This window comes from Telmatherina bonti, assembly GCF_933228915.1.
Source record: "Telmatherina bonti genome assembly, chromosome: 22".
Lineage (NCBI taxonomy): Eukaryota > Metazoa > Chordata > Actinopteri > Atheriniformes > Telmatherinidae > Telmatherina > Telmatherina bonti.
This window is the reverse complement of record NC_136631.1, coordinates 28,121,152-28,143,755: the sequence shown is the minus strand read 5'-3', so window position 1 is coordinate 28,143,755 and position 22,604 is coordinate 28,121,152. Positions and strand designations below refer to the sequence as shown.

At 47.9% G+C, this 22,604-nt stretch overlaps 1 protein-coding gene across 1 annotated transcript in view; it reads left to right on the top strand.

Annotated features, from left to right (window-relative positions):
- Positions 1 to 8,610: 8,610 nt before the first annotated feature.
- prkd1 (protein kinase D1) overlaps positions 8,611 to 22,604 on the top strand; it is a gene marked incomplete at both ends in the record, with an annotated part of 104,393 nt that continues 90,399 nt past the window's right edge. The window contains one exon of the mRNA XM_079262707.1: positions 8,611 to 8,817. Within this exon, the coding sequence (XP_079118833.1) occupies positions 8,611 to 8,817 (207 nt within the window). The remainder of the gene's footprint in view (positions 8,818 to 22,604) is intronic.

Genomic DNA, 22,604 nt, shown 5'->3' with positions numbered 1-22,604 from the left:
CATACAGAGAAAAAGTGGACAAAAAAGGCTTCCTCTGCTTTTGTGCAAGGAGGCAGACAAGTACGCACGTTGTTGCAAATGTTTACGCACCGACTTTCTGAAGTTATTTTACATCCCACACACACAAGCTGCACATCGCCATAACGGGAATTTTATTGGCTTTACGGCAGCGGGGTCAGAACTGGCATCAGAGCTGGTGGGCGAGGTCTGGAAGCGGAAAAGTATGTGATGGTCAGTCCACCTAGGTTGAAACTCAGTGGGTATTATTAGCTAAGAAAGGACCATGGATCAATCCAGTTGGTCAAAAATGGGGTCAATCAGAAGAGGAGAGCCTACCGGTGTGTCATGCATAGTTTTATAGAAATAGGAAACGTCTAAGATATTGTAGGAGCGGGATATAAAAAAGAAAACAGCCCGCGAGTTAAGGGATTACATGTGAAGTTTACATGTCACATGTTGGCCTGGCCAAGCCCGCTGCCTTGGCCACGCCCCCTGTCGGCTGAGTAGCAGCTGATAAATGACATGTCACAGTTATGAGATGAGGCTTCTGAGGAAGACTGCAGTTGACAGTCACAACATATGAAGGTATAAAACTTGAAAGAAGAAACCATGAATGTGTGTTTTGTTGACATGGGAACTGGGAGGTGAACTCAGCACTGCCCTCTGATGGAAGCACCCAGAGCATAAATCAGCCTTCAGCTGTCAGCCTGCTGCTACCACAGCACACAGACAACATTTAGACTTTTTACTTCACTGAATTATTCAGAAATCATTATCATTACTATATGTGTAATCTGGAGACCTTGTCTGGCATGTACATGTCACCAAAACCTTTGTAAAAACTGATTCCTGAAGCGCCAACAAGCTGGCTCGCCTTCGTTTTCCAGAAACATCCTCCAAACCAGAGGCACACTCAGTTCTCACTGACAGACAATTCTAACATCATCTTTGGGAGTAAATGGTAATAAATGGAGGCAAGGTTGAAGTGTAGGAGGGCTGACTGAAGTGTGTATCAGTGTCTATATATGTGTGTGTGTCTCCTAGCAACTACCAGCCCTCATGGCTGTGTGCTGTGAGCAAGCAGAGCAGCTTAGCAAGGCAGATGCAACAGGTGCACCGTAAACATCCTCAAGTACTGCAAATTATACCCGTCACTCAGCTGGTGTTTTAGCCTTTGTCATCCTGGAGCCAAAAAGCAGCGATTGGCTGCAAATGAAGAGTTGTTGTTCATTTACCAACATGGTGTCTGTCTTCTAACAGAAAACTGAATGAAGTTAGCAGAACATCCACCATCTCTGCTTCGTTGCTTCATTTTCCCAGATTTCCTGAAGACAAACCAGGTATCTGCTCAGCGGCTGTGCAGACGTGACACACACATGTCCAGGGCCCGGTGTTACAGTGGCTGGGAAGTGCACAATGAATTAAAATGTCAAAAAACTTATATCAAAATTTGAAAACAAAATTACATTTTGAAAACCAATTCACAATTTAACAACAAATTTTAATAAAAAAAAACTAACTTTAACTTTTTAAAGGGATCATCATCCAGAAATTGCACTTTTCCAAGTTAAAACGTGTGTATTGGCGTTGACCAGAGGTGCTAACATCCCCGGAAGCCTTTCTTTTGAAGACGGTCAAGTTTTTCCAACTGGGCGCTTTGGCGCCTTGTAAAACTGTTGCAAGGCTGAAGTCTCACAAACACGTTTTTAATTTCCCACATGGGATTTTGTCATCCCGGGGAGCTAATTTTATAAACCCATCCCTCTTCTACAACTAAATAGACCTGCTGGGCCTGCCTCAGTCACCATGATCAACAAGCTGTGAGAAGATGTGGAAACAGTGGTCCCATGTCCACTGCTCGGTTGTCTCTTGCCGAAACCAGCACCAGGATTTTTTTCTCTTCCTTCATCAGGGGACAGATGGATTACATTATTTTTTGCTGATAATGCACCTGCATCTCTGCCGGCTGCGGCCTGCTTGTGCATTTTGCAAACATTTGGAAAAAAAAACCAGGTGAAGACGGCATCAACCTTGCCGCTGCTGGAAAGAGGGGTATTTGCAACTTTAAGCGGCTCACCATCAATGCAGTTGGTAAGTTTTGCTGCTGATATAAAGTTATTTTTTGCAGTGACGTGACTTAACCTGATTCAGATAATGCTAACGCTAATGCTAATGGGACAAGCCTAAAGGTTTAACCTCCTGCTGTGTACAAATGAGCCCCGTGTTTTATTTTCTTATATCTATCTTACGCTCTGCCACATAAATGTTTGTAAAAGACTTCTGTATTTCTTATTTTTCATGTCTGCTACCACACAGTAAGTACAGTATTCATGATGGTTGGTTTGTCATGATGCCGGTGTTTTCTTCCGACCACGACATGGCAGTTGTTATCATTTAATCTAACACCGTGGCCATCATGTAGTCTAATGCTGGCATCATTTCATCAGGGAGGAGATGTATTTGTATAAAAAAAAAAAAGACATCTTACTGCTTTTTTATTTCCAAAAGCATCTGATTTTATCACTGAACCATTAACCATTAATTTCTCTGATGTTTTCACATGATGTATGAAAAATGGGAGCTGTGCAGGATGTAACTTTTGTGGATAAATTTTATCACTGGGCAGAAATGATCCTCCTGGAGGCTGAAGCTGTCAGTGTTCCAGAGGCTGTAGTGTGTTTAGGCACTATTTACTTTATTACTCCTGTAAAGTCTGGTGGTGGAGGGTGCTGCATGTTACCGCTGAGGTGTGGACCCCCATCTGCTTTATCTGGGTAGTTGTTATGGGAACAGCCTCCAGTGATGTGGGGGTCTGACTTCTGGCGTGTATGGATCTGAAATATGTTGTCACATTCGCATCAAGTCAGATATTTATTACTTTCATGTTTATCAACATGAGGTTTGTGAGGGGCAAACGCTGTCCGTGAATAGCATTGTGTGAAATAAAAAGTGTGTTTTTAATACTCTATATTGTATATTTTGGTGTGTGGTGATAACTCATAAACTACAGCTATTTACACCTACAATCTATCCATGAGATGATCTGATATTTTTCTAACTTCTATTTGCAGATTTTAGTCCTGCACATCTCATGCCATGCGCAGCACCAGCGGTCTACAGGAGTCTGATAGACTGATCCAAAAGTAAAGGGAACAACTGAAACACAGCTGTCATCAAGAAATTTCCACCCTCACTTCAGAAGTACAGGACAGTTGTCTTTTTCATTAATTTTACATACAGAAAATAATAATTAATCAAACACATATATATTCTGGAAGGTGAAAGACACTTTTATTGCTTGTTCCAATGTCAGTATCTGGTTCTGTGCAGAAAAGTAACCCAGGCAACAGCAGTGAAGATGATGTAGGAGTCTGCACATCTCTTGATGCCGTGGTTCCAGCCTTCCCTGATCCTAACAGCCATCCTCGAAGAGACACCACATTTAACCACATTTAACCCAGAAAACTCAGCTACTGTGTTACAGTAGCTGAGTTACAGAATAAATAACTAAGGTACAGAATCAATACCTAAGGGGAGGGGTTGATTTTTTAAAAAAAAATTACAGTACAAATGAGCATTGATTTTATTTCTGTACCCTAATAAAGACATTGTGTTTTAATGAGCTGTTTTATTTTTTTAATTCAGCTTTACATTTTACATTCAAAAGTCAGATGCAGAAATGTGTATATGGTGAAGCTGTGTATTTACTTTAATTCAAGTACTTTTATCCTAAGTGACTGCATCAAAGTTACTATTTGTTATATAAAATGGCAAGAACATATATAATCACCTTTTACAGTTATTTGCCATTTGATTAGCTTTATTTCTGAATCTTTGGGTATAGAAGAGAAACTTCCCTCTCATTTCCTCCAACAGGTAAATGTACACAATCCTGCTTATAAATGTTTTTTGCATTTTATAATAAAAAAGCATTTAAACAGACAGGTTCCGTGCCTGGATGTTGGATCAGACACGGGGGAGTTTGGAGCTTCATCCTTTCTTTAGAGCACCTGAGAAATGAAAAAGGGACATTTTATTTTTTAAGCACAGTATCAAATAATATCTTGCTGTGTCCTTGTTCTCTTTCTATTTGCAGAATTTCCACATGTGCAGTTTAACAGAGATGATAATTAGAACATTAAAGATGGTATTTGATGCTGCATGTATAAAATATGCGTCTACATGGGTCAGCAGGAGGCCTCATCAGGATGTTGCAGCCAAACCGTGACACTTTCTTTATACAGGATATTTAACTTCATGTTATTTATCTATACAGTAAAATGGCCACTTGGTGGCTAAATCAACCAGAGATCTTTCATGTGGAAATCACCACATTTTCCAGACACCTAGCTAAAACATCTAAATAGGCAAATTAATTAAGATAAACACTGACGGTAAATAAAACCTAATGTAATCGCGCTGCTTTGTGCAGTTCTGTGTCGTTAAAATGTGTGTGTTTATCTGGCTGCTGGTAAGTTTGGTGTAGCGTGTGTGTAAGCTCGGTAGAGAAATATGATTCAGCGGTCAATATTACCTCATTTGTTAAATCTCTAACTCCAGATTTTTTCAAAAGTATATTCATAGTTTAAAACATGGTCCAATACAGAATATAACTGAGACGTATTATCATGAACGACATGCCTTGTTGTCAACTGCTATCTGACTTTACAGCAAGGTGAGCAGACATTAAAATGACAACTTTACCATTCAGAGGCAGAGTTTGTTGTAAACATGCTCCTTCCACCATCTTTGTATCTTCTCTCTCAGGCTCAGAGTCGGATTCAAACATAAATGGTTGAATTCAGAAAGCTGCTGCTGTCAGTTAGCTTGTTATCATTAGCTGTTACATCATCCAGCTTCCAGCTTCCAGCTGCATCATCCAGCTTCCAGCTTCCAGCTGCATCATCCAGCTTCCAGCTCCCAGCTGCATCATCCAGCTTCCAGCTTCCAGCTGCATCATCCAGCTTCCAGCTGCATCATCCAGCTTCCAGCTTCCAGTTACATCATCCAGCTTCCAGCTTCCAGCTGCATCATCCAGCTCCCAGCTGCATCATCCAGCTTCCAGCTTCCAGCTCCCAGCTGCATCATCCGGCTTCCAGCTTCCAGCTGCATCATCCAGCTGCATCCTCCAGCTTCCAGCTGCATCATCCAGCTTCCAGCTTCCAGTTACATCATCCAGCTTCCAGCTTCCAGTTACATCATCCAGCTTCCAGCTTCCAGCTGCATCATCCAGCTTCCAGCTTCCAGTAACATCATCCAGCTTCCAGCTTCCAGCTGCATCATCCAGCTTCCAGCTTCCAGCTGCATCATCCAGCTCCCAGCTGCATCATCCAGCTCCCAGCTGCATCATCCAGCTTCCAGCTTCATCATCCAGCTTCCAGCTTCCAGCTGCATCATACAGCTTCCAGCTTCCAGTTACATCATCCAGCTCCCAGCTTCCAGCTTCCAGCTGCATCATCCAGCTTCCAGCTTCCAGCTTCCAGCTTCATCATCCAGCTTCCAGCTTCCAGCTGCATCATACAGCTTCCAGCTTCCAGTTACATCATCCAGCTCCCAGCTTCCAGCTTCCAGCTGCATCATCCAGCTTCCAGCTTCCAGTTACATCATCCAGCTTCCAGCTTCCAGCTGCATCATCCAGCTTCCAGCTTCCAGCTGCATCATCCAGCTTCCAGCTTCCAGTTACATCATCCAGCTTCCAGCTTCCAGCTGCATCATCCAGCTTCCAGCTGCATCATCCAGCTGCATCATCCAGCTTCCAGCTTCCAGCTCCCAGCTGCATCATCCAGCTTCCAGCTTCCAGCTTCCAGTTACATCATCCAGCTTCCAGCTCCCAGCTGCATCATCCAGCTTCCAGCTGCATCATCCAGCTGCATCATCCAGCTTCCAGCTTCCAGCTTCCAGTTACATCATCCGGCTTCCAGCTTCCAGCTGCATCATCCAGCTGCATCCTCCAGCTTCCAGCTGCATCATCCAGCTGCATCATCCAGCTTCCAGCTCCCAGCTGCATCATCCAGCTTCCAGCTTCCAGCTCCCAGCTGCATCATCCAGCTTCCAGCTTCCAGTTACATCATCCAGCTTCCAGCTTCCAGCTGCATCATCCAGCTGCATCATCCAGCTTCCAGCTTCCAGCTGCATCATCCAGCTTCCAGCTTCCAGCTGCATCATCCAGCTTCCAGCTTCCAGTTACATCATCCAGCTTCCAGCTTCCAGCTGCAGGCAGAGCAGGAAGTGATCAGCTCTGCTGCAGGACCAGACTGAAGCCACAACAGTCTTTTTACTGTCACATGTTCATGTCTGGTGATGAAGCGTGTGGAGAGGAACACGGAGTACATGATGGAGACTGGAGCTGCTGGTTAAAGTACTTTCAGGTGTGCTCAGGGATAATTTCTGTCTTTTTCCACTGTTTTGAATGGGAGTATAATTAAATGCATTTTCCTGACATAAATAGATCCTGAGTTTACAATATTAATATCTGTGTCAAATATTTCAGCCATCCACTAAAATCCACTTGAAATAAAAAATGTTGCTTTTTGGAGCAAATATTGTTCTGTGATTAAAATGCAAAAAATCGAGATGAATTAATCATGAAGCCTGTAATTAATTTGATGGATTTTTTAACTGGAGCGTCACCCTGGCATTTGTACATGAGAGGAATGCAGAGTGACCACAATGCTTCCAGCAACATGAACAGATGTGTGTTTCCCTTCATCTCCTCTCTACACAGATGTTCTTCCAGTTGCAGCATGGACCGCATGTGCATGGCAGTGCTGCCGTCTTTACAAGGCAAAGGAGTGTGAATGTAGCAGCATTAACCCTGTGCAGAGCTGGGGTAGCTGAGATAGACCAGGACACAGTGGAAAGGTCCATTGTGTGTGAAGCAATCCATTTCTTTCTGCAAGCCATCTGACTATAAATGAGAAGAACTGTGAAGAGTCTAAATCTGTTTCTTTTGCAGATGAAATGTTGTCTGTCGAAAAGCTTTTTTGGTATTTATTTCTGTCTGGCCTCATTTTTTGGACTTTTCTCATTTAATATTTCCAGATTGTGTGGATATATTAAATAAACATCCCAACAACTTTAAGAACTTTTCCTTTCAGTTATCGTGTTATTTGGCGTGCAGACCGGTTCAGCACCAGCATGACCACAGGAACATGTGTCAGGTGTCACGCTGCAGTTTGGATGGTTCCAGCAATCAGACCAAAGCTTGGCGGACAGAAACCGGTGCAGCAACCTCAGGTCCATGTAACCTCCTCATCCTCATTCATCATCATCTGCAGCCACATTAAATTCAGTCCAACTCATCTTTACTGAGTAATCAAGCTGAAAACCTTCCTTTTCCATGATTCTTATAGTTAGGATATGAGCATCTCCTGAGTTGGAGTCTGCATGTTCGGGACACAACTGTCCAGATTATGCTCATTGCTCTTATAGTTATGGGTAGTCTAGCCATCCATTACTTATGTAGCAATGGGAATGTTACCTGATGCTCTGAGAAGTACCTCGCTCTATTTCTCTAATATATTAATGTATAAATATATGCCAATATTGCCGAATCTAACTTATTTCTCCTTTTTTCCGCATGTCTTCCTGAATAAGTGCAGTTGTACATGTTGTTCCGTCTTTCCTGTCCTCTCCACCCCAACCGGTCGAGGCAGATGGCTGCCCTCCCTGAGCCGGGTTCTGTTCTTCCTGTTAAAGGGGAGTTTTTTCCTTCCCACTGTCGCCTCGTGCAGCTCAGGATGGAGGATTGATCTATCTATCTATCTATCTATCTATCTATCTATCTATCTATCTATCTATCTATCTATCTATCTATCTATCTATCTATCTATCTATCTATCTATCCGTGTGGATGAGTCATTGAAGTGGATAATTGCAAACACACCACGCTCAGCCATGATTAACCAGTAACTGCTGTCCAGCAGGCGTCCAGCAGAGGACACTATGCATGAAATGGTTAAAAACATTCAGTGAAACTTGTAATTTTTGATGCAGTATTTAAAAATATCTGCTTAAATATATCATTTAAAAATTACATTAAACTCTGAAAAACAGCAAGTGTAGAAGGGGGGGTTGGTTTGCTGGGGTGGGGGTACATTTCTGTTTTTATTTGTACATGTTCAGCTGTCCCTAGGTTAAAACCATGAAGAGAAATGTGGCTTTTCCTCTCCTGAGTGCAGAGTTCTGTCTGGCAGCTTTAAACTCCGTTTGTCCGCTTCGGAAGATGAACTTTGTAAGAAGTGTTGGAGCCTAAATGTCAGCTTTTATGTCCCATCTATCCTCCAGCATCAGAGCAGATGTAAGTTCTCCTCTCCCCCTCCTCCTCTTCCTCTCCATCCTCTGTTGACGTCCATGACTCTGTCACTGCCATCAGCGCTGTTTTCTGCTCCTTTCATGTGGTCAGAGAGGCTCCTGTAGCTGCTTCTGCGCTCGCGTGCTCCTCATCCTCCTCATCCTCAGCTTTTCTCTGTCTTCATCGAGCATCAACTCCTTGTCGGGCTTGTCGGTCTGAGCTGCTCACCGCGGTGCGACCCTGCAGCTCCATCAGGACCCCCTCCCCGTCTCCGTGCTGACCCTGCTTGTTTCTGGGGAAAGTTGGAAACAGCTTCCATGAGCGCTCCTCCGCTGATCCGGGCTCCCAGCCCGCTACCCTTCTCAGCGGCTCCAAACATCAACTCTGGAGGAGGAGGAGGAGGAGCAGGTGTGATCTCCTTCCACATCCAGATCGGAATGAGCCGGGAGCCGGTGCTGCTGGATGCTGTAGAGCTGAACCTGAGCCAGGTCCGGGAGGTGGCGTGCTCCATCGTGGACCAGAAGGTAAGGGACCAGTCAGAGCAGTTCCCTGACCGGCTGCTGCTTCACAGAGCTGGAAACACGGTGGCTTTAAGATCCGTTTGCACTTGTAGCCCTCTGAACTCTCCGTCCAGGGGCGGTACTACACAAAGCTGTGTGGGGGCTCGGGCCCCCCACCAATTCAGTTCAGTTCAGCTTTATTAGTGTAACACCAATTCACAAGAAAGTCATGTCGGGACAGATCAATACAAGCCAATTCATAGTCATCCAAGTCAAACTGATTCCAAAGAGTCCAATTTATGTTTGTACCAAGCAGTTAATAAAACTGAATTACTCAGGAAGACAACCGTTAGCCATTAAAACTCCTCTAGAACAGAATAGAATAGAATAGAATAGAATTTTATTGTCAGCATCCCAGCACAATGAAATTTCCAGTACAACCCAATCCATGGTGCTGAACATCGTTGTTTGTTTGTTTTATTAAATGGATCCAACAGCTACCAAATCTCTGTACAATCAGTGTGGTTACATGATGATTTTTAATTTGGAAATAACTATTGCACATTAAATAATGCCGAATTAAAGTATTTTCTGTAGAGTTTAAATCAAAACAGTAATTCCGAATTGAAGTTTATATGGGAACACATTTTTTTACCTTCACATAAATCTGTGTGAGGTCTGGGTGAGGAAAGGTTGGACTGAGGATGGACGTAATGTGCTTACGTACACGTCAATAAACAAACTGCACTTTGTGGTTCTTTTCTTTTTGGTCACACTATGGGAAACCACATAACAAGAACCGTTTTCACTTTACTCTTTATTATAGTTTTGAAGCAGCAGCTCGACAGACCGTACTACTTCACTTCTGTCAGCAGCTGAGGAGGAAGAGAAAGTACTGGATACAGGAGGAAGAGAAAGTACTGGATACAGAAGGAAGAGAAAGTATCAGATGCAGGATCAAGAGTACAGGAGGAAGAGAAAGTATCAGATGCAGGATCAAGAGTACAGGAGGAAGAGAAAGTATCGGATGCAAGATGAAGAGAAAGTATCGGATGCAGGAGGAAGAGAAAGTATCTGATACAGAAGGAAGAGAAAGTATCTGATACAGGAGGAAGAGAAAGTATTGGATGCAGGAGGAAGAGAAAGTATCGGATACAGGAAGAAGAGAAAGTATCTGATACAGGAGGAAGAGAAAGTATCTGATACAGAAGGAAGAGAAAGTATCGGATACAGGAGGAAGAGAAAGTATCGGATACAGGAAGAAGAGAAAGTATCTGATAAGAAGGAAGAGAAAGTATCGGATACAGGAGGAAGAGAAAGTATCGGATGCAGGAGGAAGAGAAAGTATCGGATGCAGGAGGAAGAGAAAGTATCGGATACAGGAGGAAGAGAAAGTATCGGATACAGGAGGAAGAGAAAGTATCGGATACAGGAGGAAGAGAAAGTATCGGATGCAGGAGGAAGAGAAAGTATCGGATGCAGGAGGAAGAGAAAGTATCGGATACAGGAGGAAGAGAAAGTATCGGATACAGGAGGAAGAGAAAGTATCGGATGCAGGAGGAAGAGAAAGTATCGGATGCAGGATGAAGAGAAAGTATTGGATACAGGAGGAAGAGAAAGTATCGGATACAGGAGGAAGACTGCACATTGTGACGAGACAAGGCATGTGCAGAATTAACTTAGACCGAAATGAACATTTATATGCCAGAAGAATTAATCAATTCGGATTTAAAATGTGATTAAACCAGCTGTAGTCCATCATTCCCACGGCTGCTGTGCGGATTCCACAACATGGCTGCCTCAATGTTGGGTGTGCAGTAGGGAGCTCAGGACACATCCTGGAGGGGAACTAGTGTCGTGCATAAAGGCCTTTACACCTCTACCTGGGGATATTTCATGTGAATAATTGGCATGGCAATACATGGAATCATCTGTCCATCTGACTGCATCACATCTCGCCTGTGTAAAATGCTCAGTTGGGTCTTTTATTTTGTTTCATTTAAACTCGTGTCTCAGTTCTGGATGCGTGTCGTCCTCTTTTAAGCCACTGTACAGCCTCTTTTTAAAAAAGTTTGGATCCACTGGTTTGTCTAATTTTAGGCCAATTTCTATTCTCCCTTTTATTTCCAAGGTTTTAGAGAAAGTCATCTTTAAAGGTGCTCGATGATGCTATGTCTACTTTTCTGAGCTTTCTACAGTGCTATAGTGTTGAATACTCATCAGACATATGAGCGGTGCCATTGGTTTTAATCACCTAAACGCATGTTCGAGCTTTCCAGCACTCTCTACGTTCGGTTTCCACGGCAACGGAAACAATTAGAACAATTACAGGTTTTTCTACTTCGACATTCTAGTGACATACCGGGAAGGGTCTCAGTGATTGGTCATCTTCTCCAGGTTGTGCACTTTCACAAGAAAAAAGCCACGGCCATCTTCACCGCTCCGTATAACTACTCCTACTAGTTGACCAATCACACGCAGCTCGCAGGACATGGGGCGGAGCTTTCTCTGTTGGCTTGCTTCTGGCTGAGGTTGATCTGAGAGGATCAATACAACATGAATGAAGGGGTTTGTGAAAAATGATTGATTATTTCTTGCCCCTCTGGACTTGCATATTAAATTGAATTAGACTGAAATGTGCATCATAGAGACACTTTAACCAACTCCATGAATGTTTGAAACAGGCCAACACTGGTGAACTGGTTCCGTCTGGTTTTAAGCCTTTTCACAGCACTGAAAAGTTTTTAATGGCTTTCTTTTAGACCTGGACTCCGGTAACTGGGCCTTTTTAACCCTTTTAGACCTAACAGCAGCGTTTGATCCTGTAGATCGCTCTATTCTTCTGCCACGTTTTGAGCACTGTGCAGGTATTAAAGGCACTGGTTTGCACAAACCTGGGCAGAAATGTTCCCTTGCCCAGACGCGGGTTACCGGGGCCCCCCTCTGGATCCAGGCCTGGAGGTGGGGTACGAGAGCGAGCGTCTGGTGGCCGAGCCTTTGGGGCCACCTCCCGTGGGCTCACCATCTGCGGGAGGAGCCATAGGGGTCGGGTGCAGTGTGAGCTGGGAGGCAGCAAGGGGCAGGGACCCTGGCGGTCCGATCCCCGGCTGCAGAAACTGGCTCTAGGGACATGGAATGTCAACTCTCTGGTGGGGAAGGAGCCTGAGCTTGTGCACGAGATTGAGCGGTTCCGACTAGATATAGTTGGACTCACCTCGACACATGGCTTGGGCTCTGGAACCAGTACCCTCGAGAGGGGCTAGACCTTCTTCCACTCTGGAATTGCTCATGGTGAGAGGCGCCGAGCAGGTGTGGGCATTCTCATCAGCCCCCAGCTTGGTGCCTGCACGTTGCGGTTTACCCCGGTGGATGAAAGGGTAGTTTCCCTCCGCCTCCGGGTGGGGGGACGGGTCCTGACTGTTGTCTGTGCTTATGCACCGAACAGCAGTTCAGAGTACCCACCCTTTCTGGAGTCCTTGGAGGGAGTGCTGGAGGGTGCCTCTTCTGGGGACTCCATTGTTCTGCTGGGGGACTTCAATGCTCACGTGGGCAATGACAGTAAGACGTGGAGGGGAGTGATTGGGAGTCATGGTCCCCCCCTCTGAACCCAAATGGTGTTTTGTTATTGGACCTCTGTGCTCGTCATGGATTGTCCATAACGAACACCATGTTCCAACATAAGGGTGTCCATATGTACACCTGGCATCAGGATTCCCTAGGCCGCATTTCGATGATAGATTTTGTAGTCGTATCGTCGGACCTGCGGCCACATGCCTTGGACACTCGGGTGAAGAGGGGGGCGGAGCTGTCAACTGATCACCACCTAGTGGTGAGTTGGCTCAGATGGTGGGGGAGGAAGCCAGTCAGATCTCGCAGGCCCAAACGTGTTGTGAGGGTCTGCTGGGAATGTCTGGCTGAGTCCCCCGTCAGAGCGAGCTTCAACTCCCACCTTCAGCAGAGCTTCAACCATGTCCCGAGTGAGGCGGGGGACATTGAGTCCGAATGGGCTGTGTTCCGTGCCTCTATTGTTGAGGCGGCCAGCTGGAGCTGTGGCTGTAAGGTCGTTGGTGCCTGTCATGGCGGTAATCCCAGGTTTCGTTGGTGGACACCAGCAGTGAGCGATGCCGTCAAGCTGAAGAAGGAGTCCTATTGGGCCTTCTTGGCCTGTGGGACTCTGGAGGCAGCTGATGGGTACCGACAGGCTAAGTGGTATGCGGCAACGGCTGTTGCCAAGGCAAAAACTTTGGAGAAAGACTTCCAGATGGTTTCGAGGTGATTCTGGTCCACCATCCAGCGGCTCAGGAGGGGGAAGCAGTGCTCCATCGACACTGTGTACAGTGGAGATGGGGAGCTGCTGACCTCAACTCTGGACGTTGTGGGTCGGTGGAGGGAATACTTCGAAGACCTCCTCAATCCTACCAACACGTCTTCTGATGAGGAAGCAGAGCTGGGGGACTCAGGAGTGGACTCTCCTATCTCTGGGGCTGAAGTCGCTGAGGTGGTTAAAAAGCTCCTTGGTGGCAAAGCCCCGGGGGTGGATGAGATCCGCCCGGAGTTCCTTAAGGCTCTGGATGCTGTGGGGTTGTCCTGGCTGACACGCCTCTGCAGCAGTGCATGGACATCGGGGACAGTGCCTCTAGACTGGCAGACTGGGGTGGTGGTCCCCCTTTAAATGAAGGGGGACCGGAGGGTGTGTTCCAATTTCAGGGGAATCACACTCCTCAGCCTTTCTGGTAAGGTCTATTCAGGGGTCCTGGAGAGGAGGGTCCGCCAGATAGTTGAATCTCGGATTGAGGAGGAGCAGTGTGGTTTTCGTCCTGGTCGCGGAACAGTGGACCAGCTCTATACCTTCTTTGGGGTCCTGGAGGGGGCATGGGAGTTTGCCCTTCATCACTGATTCTGTTCATAACTTATATGGACAGAATTTCTAGGCGCAGCCGAGGTGTTGAAGGGATCCGGGTTGGTGGCCTCAGTATTGGGTCCCTGCTTTTTGCAGATGACGTGGTCCTGTTGGCTTCATCTAGTCGTGATCTCCAGCTCTCGCTTGAGCGATTTGCGACCGAGTGTGAAGCGGCTGGGATGAGAATCAGCACCTCAAAATCTGAAACCATGGTCCTCTGCCGGAATAGGGTGGATTGCCCTCTCCGGGTCGGGAGTCAGGTCCTGCCTCAAGTGGAGGAGTATAAATATCTCGGGGTCTTGTTCACGAGTGAGGTAAAGATGGAGCGTGAGATCGACAGACGGATCGGTGCGGCGTCTGCAGTAATGCCGGTCTGTTGTGGTGAGGGAGCTGAGCCAGAAGGCGAAGCTCTCGATTTACCAGTCGATCTACGTTCCTACCCTCACCTATGGTCATGAGCTATGGGTCGTGACCGAAAGAAGGAGATCTCGTATACAGGCGGCTGAAATGAGTTTCCTCCGCAAAGTGGCCGCGCTCTCCCTTAGAGATAGGGTGAGGAGCTCGGTCATCCGGGAGGAGGACCCACGCTGGAAGGATTATATCTCTCGGCTGGCCTGGGAACGCCTCGGGATCCCTCCCGCAGAGTTGGCAAATGTGCTTTATTTTATGTATAGTTCTATCTTGCAGCACTTTGGATGGCCAATGGCTTTTAAAATGTGCAATATATATATAAATAAAGTTGACATTGAGAATCAGTGTCAAATCAATAAGAACTTTCATATCAGAGATAAAATTCAGTCTAGCAATTTTATGAGTTTTATTTTTTCAAACTGTTGTAGGTTGTGTGGCCAGACTTGTTACCAGATGGCAGTAGGCAGAGGTCCTCCAACAAGATTAACACTTATTAAACAACGGTGCATGTTGTAACCAAAACAACTGCAACACCACAAAGGAAGAATAATATAACTCAATAATTACCTTTACCAACCAAACATAACTGAAATCAAAATCTACCAAAAGTAGTCTAACACAACCCCTGCCACATCATTCTCTGTCTCTCAAACAGACAAAATACCGGTGCCTACCATACATCCGGGAAATGTGGCAGTGACAAATGGTGGCATCTACCCACTTTGTCACACAAATGAGGTTAATTTTTTTAATACTCACATCTTACAGATATAAAATCAACCAATCATAGAAGGCGTGTTGACTGATAGATCAGCAGTTGCAGCTATGCAGGTGTCACTTTCGCTACTGTTTCATTCAGACTTTGTTCATCATGACCGAGCGTTTTTATCATTTCTTCTCTGCCTCTTAAATCAGCGAGCTGCTAAAACAGATCCTCCAGTAGGAAACCAAAAAGGTGCTGGTGTTAGAGCCAGTGGTTAGGTGGTTCAGCTCCAGTGCTAGCAAAGAACCGGTTTTGGTTTCAACCGAAAGAGTCTGGTCAGTGCTGCATCATCGCCGGCCGGTCTCCAAGAACAGAACTCAGGATCTGGAAATGCTTCTTTTGAGTCGTTTGTTGCTGCTGTGTCCCAGCTCCTATTGTAACTGCTCCAACATAACACACATCTCTGCAGACCAAAGAGCCAGGAAACACCGAGTCTCCTCCTCGGACCATGTCTGCTTGTTCTTGTAGTCATTTTAGTTAGCTGCTATGAAGATGTTGTTCCAACTTTCAACGCTCATATTTTGGGTAATTAACCACTGATGACATCAACATTCATAACAGCACTTGGTATTTGAAGTAATTTCACTGATCCCAACATGTCATGAATTCTTGCCCACAGGACCTTTATTTCAGAATCTTCATTCACTCTTGTATGCAACAACGTGATCATGGCTGCCTGCTGGTGTGGCAGTTAGCAGGAAGGTTCCTGGTAAAAGAGTTGGAACCAGGCTTTCTTGGTGGAGTTTGAATGTTCTCTCATAGTTTTCTCCCACAGTGAAGTTAACCCTTTGATTCACACAGGCTTTTTAGAAGCCATTTTCCAGCATCAGTGTGGATGGTCAAGATATAAATGAGCAACTTAGAGATTAAACGTTGTTTGATGTTTGTATGAGACTAGTTGCTGACGTTGTTGTTGCAGACTGGGAATACTCGGACATTTTGATTTTTCTTCAAGGTGTAGAGTGGGGATTTGTTGTTTTGTTTGTATTTGTTATTGTGTATTGTCACAGGAACAGGTTGGAGTTGTAGACAAAAACACGTCAACAGCCTGCGTGCTGTGTGTGTGCGAGATACATGACTGATTCAGCACGGGGTCGATAAAGTTGGCAAAATGGAGGCAGAGTCCTGTCTACTTTAAGAGTGCAACATGGTCAGATGAATTTCAGCCATCAGGAGGCTAATTGGACGGTGACTGCAAGTAGCTGTCTGTTCAGTGTACTTTTCACATCAGGTGAGTTACAAAGCAAGCTAGCAGAGATTGCTTTAGCTGGGGCTAACTGCGTTTAATGTGTTGTACAAATATTTCAGAAAATGAAGTGATCCGAGTGAATCTAATTAATCACCTTGTGTAACAAACTCATTTTTATCAGCATTTAATCTTGCTACAAAGATAGCAGTTGTTAGCTTAGCTTAGAAATCCATCTACAGCCGTTGATGCAAATCTATATGAGAGAGGAAATGGTGTGTGTCTGTCAGGAAAGGCAACTCAATTTTAACTGTTTTGCCAGCAACACACTTGTAATACACAGCATGCCATTTGTTTTATGCGCATATTGGAGAAGGAACGATTGAAAAATAAATAATCTTTTCACTGCTACTGGCACCATTTTAATTCACACCATCTACACCAGGTAAAGGCGAGTCATCAAAATTACGGATCTAGACATTCCAGTGGCTTTAAATAGCGGCTTGGCCCCTTCAGTTAAAGTAGAAACCAACAAAGTACAATTCAAATAGCTGAGATAGTAAATTGGTATTTAGACGTTATCAGTGTTTGTACTTAGGAGGTATGGAGGCAATCCCCTGTGTTGCTAGCTTTCACCTGTCAACAACATACCTGGAGCCGACGCGCACTGGGAGGGAAACGGGAACATTGGTTAGGGAGTGGCTTCGTCTGAGTTATTGCAACAGATAGTAGGGGGTGAGGAGCGTGGCCTGCAGTGCTCTTTGCCATGTCAGGACTAGCAGGAGTGACGCCAGCCAAACCGGTTCCACCAGTAAAGCAATTACTGGTGGAACGCTGGGTTGGTAAATGACCGGGAGCTTTAGCGGCTTGGTTAAATGAAAATGGTTAATTTCTTTCTGAGGTATGTGTACCAGCGCGCTCAAAATGGCCATAAATGATGTGTAATTCCAGTGTACCAGCTGCTAAATCAAGCTACAACAGAAGTGAAGTTTGTGAGGAATTACCTGTAGCTGCCTTCAGACTACAAAGTTATCCAGAAGGCATTAAGAAGCTCCCAGGAACAAACTTGGATAAAACAGGATATTTTTATTGAATGAAAATGAAAAGATTAGAACATTTATAACAGGCAAAATAACTGCAGAGCGTCCAGTCATAGATGTGCATGTAAGAAAAGAAGCTGTTATTGAGATGTAACAAAGAGGCTCTGTTGGGGGTCAGAAATGAGCTGGACGGAAAGAGCAAGGTCTGAAATAATGGAACACATTAATGGAAATACACTGCTCAAAAAACTAAAGGGAACACTAAAGTAACACGTTGTAGATCTGAATGAATTAAATATTTTTATTAAATACTTTGTTCTTTCCATAGTTGAATGTGCTGACAACAAAATCACAAAAATGATCAATGAAAATCGTATCGACCCATGGAGGTCTGGATTTGGAGTTCTACTCCAAATGAAAGTGGAAAAACACACTACAGGCTGATTCAACTTTGATGTAATGTCCTTTAAACAAGTCAGAATGAGGCTCAGTAGTGTGTGTGGCCTCCGCGTGCCTGTATGACCTCCCTACAACGCCTGGGCATGCTCCTGATGAGGCGGTGGATGTTCTCCTGAGGGATCTCCTCCCTGTCACGGTGGCTGGAGGGAGGTGGACCCAAATGCAGGAGTCGGGAAGCCAGTATGCAGAAATCAGATATCCTTTTAATCCAAGACAAGGAGATGGCCAAAAACCAACGAATGAACCAGCAACACAAGACAAGAAGTGAGGGGTATAAATACACAGAACACAATGACAGGTGAAGTAATTAACAAAATGAAACCAGGTGAATTCAATAACAGTAAATCAATGAAGCTAAACGAGAACCGAGGGAACTAAACAGGAAACTACAAAATAAAACAGGAACCCTGAAAACAAAGCAAAGGGAGAAACCCAAATCCTGACAGTACCCTCCCCACAAGGGCCGGCCACCGGACGGCCCAAAAAGTCCAGAGTCTAGAGACGGGCGGGAGGAGGGGGCCCGGAGGAGGGACCAAGGGAAAAAACAAAGTCCAGGGGCACAAGTCCAGGGGAAGAGTCCAAACGGCCCCGCTCAGGAAACAGTCTGGGGCAGCCTCGGCTCTGGAGGACGGCCGGGAGGCCCAGACGACGGGGGCAGCCTCGGCGCTGGAGGACGGCCGGGAGGCCCAGACGACGGGGGCAGCCTCGGCTCTGAATCCCTCACGTTGGACACCGGAGGCGGAGGAGAAGGAGCGACCTCCTCGCCGGACACTGGAGACGGGGGAGAAGGAGCGACCTCCTCGCCGGACACTGGAGACGGGGGAGAAGGAGCGACCTCCTCCTCGGACACCGGGGCTGGCGCTGGGGCCGGTGGAGGAGAATCCCAACCTGGGACCCCCTCGGGACAAAAGAGGAGCGTCCCAACCTGGGACCCCCTCGGGACAAAAGAGGAGCGTCCCAACCTGGGACCCCCTCGGGACAAAAGAGGAGCGTCCCAACCTGGGACCCCCTCGGGACAAAAGAGGAGCGTCCCAACCTGGGACCCCCTCGGGACAAAAGAGGAGCGTCCCAACCTGGGATCCCCTCGGGAACATGGAGCAAGGGGGGAGCGTCCCGTCCTGGGACCCCCTCGGGAACATGGAGCAAGGGGGGAGCGTCCCGTCCTGGGACCCCCTCGGGAACATGGAGCAAGGAAGGCGCGTACCGTCCTGGGACCCCCTCGGGAACATGGAGCAAGGGGGGAGCGTCCCGTCCTGGGACCCCCTCGGGAACATGGAGCAAGGGGGGAGCGTCCCGTCCTGGGACCCCCTCGGGAACATGGAGCAAGGGGGGAGCGTCCCGTCCTGGGACCCCCTCGGGAACATGGAGCAAGGGGGGAGCGTCCCGTCCTGGGACCCCCTCGGGAACATGGAGCAAGGGGGGAGCGTCCCGTCCTGGGACCCCCTCGGGAACATGGAGCAAGGGGGGAGTGTCCCGTCCTGGGACCCCCTCGGGAACATGGAGCAAGGGAGGTGGACGAGCTCTGGGCGCTGGCGTGGGAGCCTGCAGCGCCGGAGACGTGGACCTGGGCGCTGGCGTGGGAGCCTGCAGCGCCGGAGACGTGGACCCGGGCGCTGGCGTGGGAGCCTGCAGCGCCGGAGACGTGGACCCGGGCGCTGGCGTGGGAGCCTGCAGCGCCGGAGACGTGGACCCGGGCGCTGGCGTGGGAGCCTGCAGCGCCGGAGACGTGGACCCGGGCGCTGGCGTGGGAGCCTGCAGCGCCGGAGACGTGGACCCGGACGCTGGCGTGGGAGCCTGCAGCGCCGGAGACGTGGACCTGGGCGCTGGCGTGGGAGCCTGCAGCGCCGGACGGGTTCTGGGCGCTGGCGTGGGAGCCTGCAGCGCCGGAGACGTGGACCTGGGCGCTGGCGTGGGAGCCTGCAGCGCCGGAGACGTGGACCTGGGCGCTGGCGTGGGAGCCTGCAGCGCCGGAGACGTGGACCTGGGCGCTGGCGTGGGAGCCTGCAGCGCCGGAGACGTGGACCTGGGCGCTGGCGTGGGAGCCTGCAGCGCCGGAGACGTGGACCTGGGCGCTGGCGTGGGAGCCTGCAGCGCCGGAGACGTGGACCTGGGCGCTGGCGTGGGAGCCTGCAGCGCCGGAGACGTGGACCTGGGCGCTGGCGTGGGAGCCTGCAGCGCCGGAGACGTGGACCTGGGCGCTGGCGTGGGAGCCTGCAGCGCCGGAGACGTGGACCTGGGCGCTGGCGTGGGAGCCTGCAGCGCCGGAGACGTGGACCTGGGCGCTGGCGTGGGAGCCTGCAGCGCCGGAGACGTGGACCTGGGCGCTGGCGTGGGAGCCTGCAGCGCTGGAGACGTGGACCCGGACGCTGGCGTGGGAGCCTGCAGCGCCGGACGGGTTCTGGGCGCTGGCGTGGGAGCCTGCAGCGCCGGACGGGTTCTGGGCGCTGGCGTGGGAGCCTGCAGCGCCGGAGACGTGGACCGTAGAGCTGGTGGCTTGATAGCCAGTCTGGTTCCCCAGAACCGCGACCGGACCTCCCTCTCCACCAGCTCAGGAGCTGGTCCAAGCCCAAGCAAAATACCCACCAGTTCGTCATGGTCTCTGGTGGTCTCTGCTTATGGCGCCTGGAGTGTCCTTTTCTCCTCTCCTGCTGGGTCCTGGGTGGCTGGTTCATTATGTCACGGTGGCTGGAGGGAGGGAGGTGGACCCAAATGCAGGAGTCGGGAAGCCAGTATGCAGAAATCAGATATCCTTTTAATCCAAGACAAGGAGATGGCCAAAAACCAACGAATGAACCAGCAACACAAGACAAGAAGTGAGGGGTATAAATACACAGAACACAATGACAGGTGAAGTAATTAACAAAATGAAACCAGGTGAATTCAATAACAGTAAATCAATGAAGCTAAACGAGAACCGAGGGAACTAAACAGGAAACTACAAAATAAAACAGGAACCCTGAAAACAAAGCAAAGGGAGAAACCCAAATCCTGACACTCCCAGACCTGGACTAAAGCATCCGCCAACTCCTGGACAGTCTGTGGTGCAACTTGGTGTTGGTGGATGGAGCGAGACATGATGTCCCAGATGTGCTCAGCTGGATTCAGGTCTGGGGAACGGGTGGGCCAGTCCATAACATCAATGCCTTTGTGTTGCAGGAACTGCTGACACACTCCAGCCACATGAGGTCTAGCATTGTCTTGCATTAGGAGGAACCCAGGGCCAACCGCACCAGCATATGGTCCCACAAGGGGTCTGAGGATCTCATCTCGGTACCTAATGGCAGTCAGGCTACCTCTGGCAAGCACATGGAGGGCTGTGTGGCCCTCCAAAGAAATGCCCCACCACACCATTACTGACCCACTGCCAAACCGGTCCTGCTGGAGGATGTTGCAGGCAGCAGAACGTTCTCCACGGCGTCTCCAGACTCTGTCACATCTGTCACATGTGCTCAGTGTGAACCTGCTTCCATCTGTGAAGAGCACAGGGCGCCAGTGGAGAATTTGCCAATCTTGGTGTTTTCTGGCAAATGCCAAACGTCCTGCAGGGTGTTGGGCTGGAAGCACAACCCCCACCTGTGGATGTCGGGCCCTCATACCACCCTCATGGAGTCTGTTTGTGTTGGAGCAGACACATGCACATTTGTGGCCTGCTGGAGCTCATTCTGCAGGGCTCTGGCAGAGCTCCTCCTGTTCCTCCTTGCACAAAGAAGGAGGTAGCGGTCCTGCTGCTGGGTTGTTGTCCTCCCACGGCCTCCTCCACGTCTCCTGATGTACTGTATGTCTCCTGGTAGCGCCTCCATGCTCTGGACACTACGCTGACAGACACAGCAAACCTTCTTGCCACAGCCGGCATTGATGTGTCATCCTGGATGAGCTGCACTACCTGAGCCACTTGTGTGGGTTGTAGACTCCGTCTCATGCTACCACTAGAGTGAAAGCACCGCCAGCATTCAGACCAAAACATCAGCCAGAAAGCATCGGAACTGAGAAGTGGTCTGTGGTCACCACCTGCAGAACCACTCCTTTATTGGGTGTGTCTTCCCAACTGCCTATAATTTCCACCTGTTGTCTATTCCATTTGCACAACAGCATGTGGAACTGATTATCAATCAGTGTTGCTTCCTAAGTGGACAGTTCCATTTCACAGAAGTCTGGTTTACTTGGAGTTACATCGTGTTGTTTAAGTGTTTCCTGTTTTTTTTTTTTGAGCAGTGTCTTAATCAGATGACAGAAATAAACCTACAAAGATGCGGATGAGGCTGAAATTCAGACAAAAACATCTCCTCGACTAACGAAAAACAACTTCATGGGAATCTGAAGTGGACTGTCTGGTCAGATACAGTGAACACTAGAGGCTCTGGAGGAGAAAGCTGCCAGACGGCCTGAGCTTGGCTGGTTAAAGATAGGACAGAGAAAATTTGACACGATTTGTGAGATGATTCTAAAATCCCATGAAAACATTTCTGGATTAATAATTCTTTTCTTACAGTGAGGCAGGAACAGTCATCATGCAAATACAGCTAGGAACGGAGGAAGGACACGTTTAAACTGTAAACACAACTAGATACGTTTTCACACACGTCACATACTTCTCTCTCTCTTTCTTTCTTCATACGTATCTTATGATCCAGTTCAGACATGACGACTATATTTTACATAATCTGTGTCTGATATGGAAAATTCTTTAGTCTGAACTTGTCTGAATTTCCACAATTTTCACAAAAAGGAAAACAGTTTGACAAAACATGAACTGAATCTGATGTTTCAGTCCAGGTTTGGAGAGTTTGGTTCATTGAAGGACTAGATGTTTCTGTCCCACATGCACGTTCCATTTGGTTCTGGATGGATGGTTGCTGTAAGGTTGATCAGCCCTGGGTGTGTGTGCTGTGGTTGACTGCCTTAGCAGCCCAGGTGGTGCCAATCCTCTTCAGCCACAGCCAATGGCTCGTCCTTTGTTGGTCCGCTCTGTGATGGCCTGTCTCCTGACTCCAGCCTCCCTAAGCCCCTACACCCCACCTCCACCAGGCGCACACTAATCTTCCAGCCTCTGGC